This window comes from Rhinolophus hipposideros (genome assembly GCF_964194185.1).
Source record: "Rhinolophus hipposideros genome assembly, chromosome: 1".
NCBI classification, from domain to species: domain Eukaryota; kingdom Metazoa; phylum Chordata; class Mammalia; order Chiroptera; family Rhinolophidae; genus Rhinolophus; species Rhinolophus hipposideros.
Genome location: NC_138047.1, coordinates 101,585,444 through 101,595,144, shown reverse-complemented (window position 1 = coordinate 101,595,144; position 9,701 = coordinate 101,585,444). Strand labels below are relative to the sequence as shown.

The 9,701-nt window shown below is 45.2% G+C and overlaps 1 protein-coding gene across 2 annotated transcripts in view; it reads left to right on the top strand.

Annotated features, from left to right (window-relative positions):
• Window positions 1–2,815: 2,815 nt before the first annotated feature.
• The window catches only part of LOC308497644 (ADP-ribosyl cyclase/cyclic ADP-ribose hydrolase 1-like), a 37,735-nt gene continuing 30,849 nt past the window's right edge, over window positions 2,816–9,701 (top strand). Inside the window, exons 1-2 of one of the 2 annotated variants that reach the window (XM_081048535.1) lie at window positions 2,816–2,860; window positions 5,394–5,669. In XM_081048535.1, coding sequence (XP_080904661.1) covers window positions 5,416–5,669 — 254 coding nt within the window. In that variant the 5' untranslated portion in view covers window positions 2,816–2,860; window positions 5,394–5,415. Of the gene's footprint in view, window positions 2,861–4,546; window positions 4,712–5,393; window positions 5,670–9,701 lie in introns of those variants that run through there. The other variant, XM_081048534.1, reaches the window with a different exon arrangement.

The following is a 9,701-nucleotide window of genomic DNA, read 5'->3' as shown; positions in this document are numbered from 1 at the left end:
GTGTGTTTTCCTGTTGTTTTTGATATTCAACATCTATTCACCCTTCTTCAGGTGACAGTAGTCTTACGTGAGGAGGTACAAAACATATTGAGAAACAAGACATGTTCCTAAGCAAAGAGGTCCGCCCCCACCTTCCCAGTGATGCTCAGAGCCTCACGGCTGCCCTTGGCTCATATGAGCCCAAGAACATGTCTCCAGAAGGCGCCACTTTGGACAATAAATCCTCTGCAAGGACAGTTTGAGTGCCAACTCTGGGCCAGCACATAATGGGTGCCCTAAGTATCTGTTGCTTAGTGGCATAGAGGTAAGGTTAGTGGGACAGGTTTGAAATAAGGTTATCAGGGTTCAAAACCCTTCTCGATTAACCAACTTTGGTCAAATTGCTTAGCTTTCTAAGACTCAGGTTCCTCATCTGTAGTATGGGAATAGAAAGTGGTTACATGATGGCAATGTGGTAGGGTATCGTACACAAAGTATTTGACACTCAGAGATGTTAGCAACCATTTTGTTGAAGGAGGAAAAAGAAGAATCTTGTAGTTAATCTTAGCCTCTCACCTCTTCTGCCTTCCACACTGTGCTCCACCACTCAGCAAGCACATGACAACGGATGCTTGCCCATCGATGGGGCTTAGCTGAGAGTCTGGAGAGGACCTGGGACCTATTAGGTTCTCCACCCCTGGTGGATGATCGGTCTGTTGTTGCTGGATTGCAACTGGGGGAGAGGGAATTGTTCAATCTGCAGGCATTGCTTGAGCGCCAGCTGCATGCCAGGCGTTGCTCTGATGCTAGGACCTCAGTAGTGGACAAAGATGGGCGATGGCCCTGTTCTCATGCAGCTGCTTCTAGTTGGAAGAGGGTCCCCCATTTCCAGGGCTTTCCCAGGGAATTTGGCTGCTCTTTATCTTATACGTAACCTCACAGGTTTTAACAGCAAGCCTGAGACTCAGGGGGATCACAGGATATTATGCTCAGGTTCAAAGAGCTACCAAGAAGTGGAAAGTTAGGACTTGAGTCTGCGTTCATTGTTCTGGGAGATGAGACAAGGCCGGGCAGTGACTATGCATGCACAGTGAAGTGGAAAGAGCAGAAATTATACACACGCACACACACGAGCGCTCAGGCGTGTGTGTATTCAGATGGTATATGTTATAATTACCTTTAAAGCTGTAACGATTAGAAGAAAGGCTGGAGGGAGAGATACCAAATGTTAACGGTAGTTGTGTTAGGGTTTGGAAGGTGGGAACATTTAGCTCTCTTGCTCTATATCCAACTTTTAAAATGTGATTGTATTACTTGAATGATTTAAAATGACTAACGAAGTTGACAAAGAAAAGTAGAGAGCTTGAAATTCGCATTTTGGACCCGTATTTCTACTAACTTTCTGTGTGGCTGGGAGAAAGTCAAAGAAGTCACTACTCTAGTGCGCCATCCGTCCTAAAATCTCCTTACAATTCTGTTTAAATGCCTTTCCCCCCTTTTTCCAAACTTTGCTTTTCCATCAACAGCCATATCTAGTGTCACTTCCTGAAATCCACTCTGACATACTGCGATTTCTCCTGTCCATATGCAGCCACCCCAATATTAGTGCTTATTTCTTGAATACTAGCTAGAAGTCAGAACTCAACTACGTTCTTTATATACGTTACCTGAGTCAATCCTCAAAATAATTCAGTGACGCCCACAGATACTTTTAAGCCTACTCTGCAGAAGAGGAACTTTCAATCAGAGTTTTATTCCTTGCCCAAGTGTCAGAGCCCACTCACGTCTACTTTCACGAGAAAGCCCACATTCTTAACTGCTCTACACAGGGCTTCCTCGAGGCCAGTTTAATTTTGTGTCCTCAGCAGCTACCATGGTACCTGGCATGTGGTGGGTCCTTAATATGTGTTAAATGAATGAATGCCCAAATATGCCATTTTTTTGAGTCTCAGTGTGTTGTAACTATGTGCAAAGATGTCTTCAATAACAATATTACCATTTGTTGAGTACCTATCCTATCTTAGGTGTGTATATTATCCCCAAATTAATCTCCACTTTAACCTGTTGAGGAAACATTATACTGTATCCATTTGACAGATCAGAAAACAAATTAAGAAAATGTAACTTTCCCATCAAACCGTGCCACAACCAGAGGGCGTGCAGGGAGGGAGTTTATTTTTCTGTGTACTGGAAACTTCTTCCCCAAGGACATATCAGGATGCTTGACATCTGTGGCTCTGAACACCTGTAGAAAGACAGAACACAAAGCGAAAGGGTTCACTAACCAAGTGACTTCGTCAAAGCAAAGTTTCCTTTGAGATTTTATTTTCTCAGGTCTTTGTTATACCAAAGAGGAGGAGAGACTAAAAGCTAAAGTGCCCCCAAGTCACTGCCGATTTGTAACCCGAAATTAAGGCAAAACAAATCCTGTTTATATTTACATATAAACAGGGACATATGCTGCCTGTTCATTAATATTTAGTGCAGGGCAGGAGGAAGAATGATGTACTATATATTCACTTTGTTCTGTTCGATTTTTACTCCATGTGTATTTATTATTAGGTTGGTGCAAAGGTAATGAGGATTTTGCAATTGTTTTTTACCTTTTAAACCACAATTACTTTTGCACCAACCTAATATATTTATTATCAAACAACAAATACCTTTTTAAAGGGGTGGTATTTGTGGCAGTTCTTAAATGTTTTGTTAGACACACTAGAAAAATATTAGTATCAGATGGCTCAGTTCAATAAGGAGAGGTAGCAAGATCTGTTACACATTAACTGTTATGTGCAACTGAATAATGTTGCACATTATTCAACATAAAATAAAGCTTAGGCCAAGGACGAGAGGGGTAGAAGAAGGCAGGGAACACAGCAAGGTCAGAGATGAGGGAAATGAACCCCAAGGAAAAGTGATTTCTCATCCCATTTTCTACTGACATCTGTGATATTAAGCTAGAAAGTGCCAAACTGGGAGACATAACCACTCTGGGAGCTACGTGGGGTCAAGAAAAGCTTCCAGAGGAAGGTACAGGGAAAGTGACCTAGCAGTCAATGAGTAGGAGGTGTAATAGATGAGTAGGAGTGGGTGGACAGCGGGCAGGCAGGATGGGCTGGCGCCAGGGAAGAGGTTGGCCTGGTTGGGGACAGAGAGAAGCCCCACAGGACTGAGGGCCTTGGGGGCTGGGGAGAGAGGAGGCTGTGGAGGCTGGAGGAGGAGTTACGGGGCTGGTATGCTTGCTTGCTGTGTCTACAACTAGCGAGGTGTGACGAGTCAGAGTGAAGTTTCAAAGGTTACATACCTACAAAGTTTGGCTTAAAAGAAAGCCACCAGCCTGGCTGTGGTGGAGAAAACGGATGGCAGAGGTTGGGGAGAGAGGATTGGGGAGAATGGTTGGGGAGCTATTCCTAGGTGAGAAAGAGAGTGGGATTTCTCTTGGACTAGCTGGTGGCAGAGGGGATGAATAAAGTGGATATTTGATAAATAATTTTCAGGCAGAAGGTACCAACTTCTGGGTGGATGTGAGGGATGACGGAGAAGGAAGGGTCAAAGACTTGGAAGTTTCTAGCTTGGGCATCTGGAGGATGGGAATTTTTTTATTACAATTTGGAAGTACAGAGAAAGATCTCCTTTGAAGGAGAAAGATGAACATTTCACTATTGGATGGAGTAATTTGCAAGTAGAGATTTACCTTCCTCTATCAACTTTTTGTCCCCTTCATGACCGCCCAGCCATGGAGTCCGTGTAAGAATTAGCTGCTCTATTCCATTACTAAAATCCCATCTTTGCTTAAACTTTCAACCCCCTTGCCTTTCTCTTCCCTGATGTTATAGGCTGCATGGTGTCCCCACCTCTAAGTTCATATGCTGAAGTCCTAACCCCCAGGACCTCAGAATGTGACTGGATTTGGAGATGGGACCTTTAAAGAGGTAATCAAGTTACAACAGGGTCATTATGGTGGGTCCTAATCCTACGTAACTCGTGTCATTATAAAAGGAGAAAATGTCAACACAGCTGTGTGGACACACAAGGGAATGTCCACATAAGGACACAGCAAGAAGGTAGCTATCTATTAATAGAGGAGAGAGGGGTCTGCTGGGAAATCAACCCCACTGACATCTGGATCTCAGACTTCTAGTCTCCAGGACTGTGAGAATATCGTTTCTGTTGCTTTATCGTGGCAGCCCTGGCAAACCAACACACAGGCAAACCCCAACCCTATCAAATCCAACTCTGCCTACTTTTGCTGTTTGCTCTAAGCAGAAGCAGGTGGCTGGATAAAACGTACCCTCACTGACTGGCCTTTTTTTCACCTTCCAGACCGCTTGAGAAAACCCTGGGAACTTCTCTCATTTCCCACTCCTTCCACTCTCCCAGGGTCCTGCAGCTCGCCCAGCACCCCACGCACTCTCAGTAGGTGACCTTCTCATTCATTGAGAAGCAATCAAGAGAATGCCCACATGTCACCATCTGCATGTACACTAACCTTGGTAGCCCCAAAGCCACGTTCACCCCTTTCCCTAGGTGGAGGCAGAGCTCCTACCCACACCCCATGTCTGGGATTCCCAGTGCTAAGGGAACTTGAGAGAGGAGAGGCAAGGGATGTCTGGGAAAAGCCACTCGGTTATGCACTGAACCACCACTTGGAGTGCTTACTGCATGGCAGACGCTTTTCTAAGCACAACCTATGGATTATAGAATTGCTTCCTCTCCACATGCTCACGGACAGGTAGGAATAGCTGACATTTATTGCGTGCCTACCATGTTTCAGGCTTTTTGCTAAACAGGCTGTAAGTATGAATTCACTTAATCCTCATAACAACGCTGTGAAGTGGGTACTACTATTGTCCCCACTTTACATGTGAAATACAGAAAGGTCAAGTACCTTACCCACATCGCCCAGCCAGTGGGTGGTGGAGCTGGGTTTGAACCCAGACTTATCCATGATGCCAGTTGAGAGAAGGGGTAAGGCTTAGGTGGAGCCTTAAAAGGGGGCTGAGCTGGCATTTTTCAATGCTAAGAAATAGAGGCAGAGCATTCCTTTGCAGATAAAAGGCATTTCTTGCACAGAGGTGCAGAGACCGGCAGCCAGCTTTTCTATTTTCCAGGCCCCAGTGTGGCTAAGTGCAAAGCTGACAAAGGGAGCAGGCAGAAAGGGTCAAGGACATACTGGGTGTTATTTAGGCATCTGCAGAGGAAGGTTAAGGTGGCTGCTTCTCTGTTATTGTTGAGGTCTTTTAAGTCCTTTAAATCTTTATTGGTCCAGCCAGCCAGGGAACTTTGAAGGAGGGGGTGGGGTGGGGAAGGAAGCCATGAAAAGAAAAGTGAAAGACAGAGGGGGAGGTGGCAGTTTCCTAACCAGTTAGCTCTCCAATCTTCCCGCCTCAAGCCCATCTCCTCCGACTTCACAGGACAGAACCTGAAGTGGAACCCATGCCCAACCACAGATTCAGCCCCGTGTCAGAGCAGGAACCATGCTGCAACCTCTCCAAGAAAGCCAAGGTCTGTCTCGGCATCCTCTGTGTCCTGGTCGTGTTGGCGACCATCGCGGTGGTGGCGGGTGTCCTGTGGGGTCGCCCGGCGCCCAAGCTCAAGGAGTGGGACGGGAGTGGCAGCACTCCGAATTTCCCCGAGATCGTCCTGGGGCGATGCTTCGTCTACACTCAAGTCCTGCGGCCTGAGCTGAGGTGAGCTGGCGCGGTACTTACTGCGGGCGGGCGGCAGGGGACAGCGGGGCACCGCGGGCACCGCGGGCGGAGGGGCTGTGCGCATTGCCTGAAACAAAGCATCTTCTGTCCGGGTCAAATGAGAGCCCGCTGGGCAGTGCTGAGGTCGGAGTCCGGGGCTTGAGATCCCACGCGCCTCTCACAGGAGCCCCTGGAAGTGGCACCCGCTTGCGGAGCGGGATGCGCTGCCCTCCGGGCGGCCCTTCAGCTGCGAGCACTTGGCAGAGATGCCCGCCCTTCCCGCAAGGTGCCCGCCCCGCCCCGGGCAGCCCAGAGCCGCAGCCCACCTCCCAGCTCTGCACCCGCTGCAAAGCCCGAAAACACCTGCAGGAGCCGGTGTGGGGGTGGGTGGGGGCCTGGGGTGGCGATGGGGGGCGTCAGGGGGAGGGCGAGGGATGGGGCAGGTGTTGGGGGCATTTCCTACTTTGCATGGGGTTTCCTGTCGCCGGGTGTGACCAGAAAATGCCCTGATGGTTACGGATAACACCTGCTGACGCGGTTTGCGGAGCCTGAGGTGGGGGGATGGTGTCAGAGGCCGGACCCCTGAAGTGAGTTTCATCCATTAATAGAAAACGGCTCTCTGATTCCTCTTGCGTGGGTGACACGAATGATTAGAGAACTCCCTGACAAAACAAAACAATAACAACTTTAAACACTGAGATACAGCGTATCTGGCAAGGTGCATCAGCTCGATGAATCTGGACCCCCCCTGGAAACACCGCCCACATCAGGCTATGGGACCTTTCCAGAAGGTTCCCCGAGCCCCCTCCCACTAGTTACTAATCTCTCCCCACAGTGAAGGGCTTTCTTCACTGCTATTCCCAGGGATTCATTTCACCAGGAAAACTCACGTTGAAATGGAACACGCTGGGAAGTAAAAAGCTACTTCTCAGGCTGCCTAAAGTTTCAGGGGGAGCCGCGATTTCCTGCGGTGGGTGGAGGTGCACAATTTGGCCTCCATGAGCCCTGCAGTCCTGGTCAAGGAGCTTTTAGTTGCCTCAGAGCTCAAGAGTTGAGGTCTATCTAATCCCCTCACTTTCCCCCTGATCCTTACCCCCCTCCTGTCTAGCAAACCTCAGTTTTTCCTCTATGTCTCTGAGACTGTTTCTGATTAGTTTGCTGTTTAAATAAATAAATAAATAAATAAATAAATAAATAAATAGAGTTTGAAAACAGAAAACGAGAAAAAGAGTTGGGTTCTAATGCAGATACCAGAGGTCCTCATGGCAAATCACTCAAGTCCAGAGATTGCCAGGGTCCCAGAAGTTTTGTTTACAAGTAATTAACTTGATAGGTGACAGGTAAACTAGAGGTGGTAGCTTTCCTTCAAGTTGTTGCACTTAGTACCAATTAAATCAAGGGATATTCTATCTGAATTAGCACGGATAAATGTGATCTTTTATTTTCACCTTAATTTAACAGTTTCAAATATTTGTTGCTCAGTCGTGTTTGGTATGGTCATACTATGGTTGGATTACTACATCCTATTGGTTAGATTAGTACATCCAAACAGCAAGCGGGATGTACCATAAACACCACGTGCTTTTTAATGGTTGTCAGAATGCCTTCAAACACAGGTTTGTATACATATGTATATATATGTATATATATATATGTTCAACATATGCATATGTGTGCATGTACACATTTAAATTATTAGCAGGGAAAAGCTTCTGTTAATATTTTTGAACATCCAGATTTCTCACATGTACATGCACACAGTTTATATAAATGGGCTAGTATTCACATGGTACTTAGCATGTGCCAGGCACTTAAAAAAATCAAATCGTTTAGTCCCTTAACAAGGGGAGTATTATGCATATTTTAAATTTTGATAACTATTTCTAAATTCCTTTCCAAAATAACTGTTCCATTTTATACTCCCATCACCATCTATCAGAGGGCATGCTTTCCCACAATCCCTTCATTGCTGAATAGTATCAACTGTTTATGAGAAAAAAATAACACCTAATTTTTCCCTGGTTATTAGTGAGTCTTAGCATGTTCTATACATTTATTGGTCATTTACATTTTGTTCTGTGGATTTCCTGTTCAGATCCTTGCTAACTTCTGCTGAGTTGCTTGTTGATTTCTTTTTATGGGAGTTCTTTATACATTGTACATACGTTATATATATAGTGAGTCTTTCTCTCTCTGCCAGCTGTCCTTCTATCTAATTTCTGTTGGCTCCCCAGGGACTTTAACCTCAAGGTCATAAGTGATTAATAATTTCCTCCTTCTTTCTATGTTGTTGGAAGTTTGGCACACTGGCTATTTTCCTTGTAGTCATACCCTCTTAATATCAACAATCTTTCCTCTGATGAATTCTGCAATTGTTCCTGTGATCCTCTTCTCATATCCGTCTGTTGCCAGGTTACTGTCTCCTGCCTTGTTCTTTTATATTGGGTCAAAGCAGCAATTCATGTCAACTATTTAAGCTGGTGTTTCTACTTTGACCCAGAACCTTTTACCTCTGCAGGTCTTTATTGAAATAGGTATTAACATACAAAAAATGTGATATGGAATACTAAGCAAAACAAAACCAGCATAAAAATTATGCATATAATAATTGTAACTATGTACAGTAAAGCTGAATGTAAAGAAAAAATATAGCAAAATATGGCATTGCGTGGTTAATGAAAGAATTATTGTAGGCTTCTTTCCTTGTTATTGTTCAGTTTCAAATGATCTATAATTGGTATTTTGCTTATCAGTACTACATAATAAACCACCCCAAAACTTAGTGTCTTTAAAAAGAAAACCATTTTATTATAATGTCATACAATGACTGTGGATTGATTGGGCTTAGCTAGTCGGTTCTTCTGCTTCTTGTGATCATGACCAGGGCTGAAATCATCTGGGCCCTCAATTAAGCTGGAATATCCAAAATAGATGTGACATCAGTCACATGAACGGCAGCTTGGAGGGGTCAGCGGAAAGGCTGGTGTCACCTGGGGTGCTGGAAAGGCTGGGTCTCTCTCTTTCTCCGTGATGTCTTCTTAGTGCCTTACAGTCACACCCCTGAAATCTTGACTCTGTGAACATGTTTTACTGTCAGTACCCTGGATGTGATCATTGCCTTGAGGCCAGTTCTTACTTTGACATTCTTTTACCAGGAAAGATGGGGAATGACAAACAGTTTTATTCTCAAACCTAGCAATACTCACTTGGAAATACCTGACTTAAATATTCTACTTAAATATGAGCAGCTCTCCTTTTTATTCCTCTTCTTGTTCCCCTCCCCCCCACCCCCCCGTTCTTTCTGTACCTTATGGTACACAGCTCAAATAAATGACTTGGCACTTCCAATATTCTGCCTGGAAATCTCTTTAGCCATATATGTAAGTTTGGTATATTCCCATTAGCTCCATTAGTGCAGATGACAGTGTTACTAAACTTTCCACCATTACATAACGTGGGTCACCTTTTTCATAGCCTCCAATAACAATTTCCTCTGTGTCCATCCAGCCTTCATGAACAGTGTCCTTGAGACCTTACTTAATTATGGCTGCTCCTCAGGGCTAATGCCACAATGTAGTAGTAGGGTCGCCCAGAATGAGAATGAGAGAGAGAGAGAGAGAGAGAGAGAGAGAGAGAGAGAGAGAGATTTTAAGGAATTGGATCACTTGGATCACGTGATTGTGGAGGCTGATGAGCCCAAACCCTGCAGGGTGGACAATCAGGCTGGAGACCCAGGGAAGAGCTGATGTTGCAGCTCAAGTCTGAACGCAGTCTGCTTGCAGGATTCCTTTTGCTTCAGGGGATGTCGGCCTTCAGCTGATTGAATGAGGCCCATCCACAGTATGGAGAGTAATCTGCTTTACTCAAAAAATACTGACTGAAATGTTACTCTCATCTAAAAAAATACCTTCACAGCGAGATCCAGATGCATTTGACCAAATATCCAACACATGGGTACCATGACCTAGCGAAGTTGATGCAAAAATGAACCAACGTGCACAGGTTTAGGTTTCTGTAACACAGAACCTCACT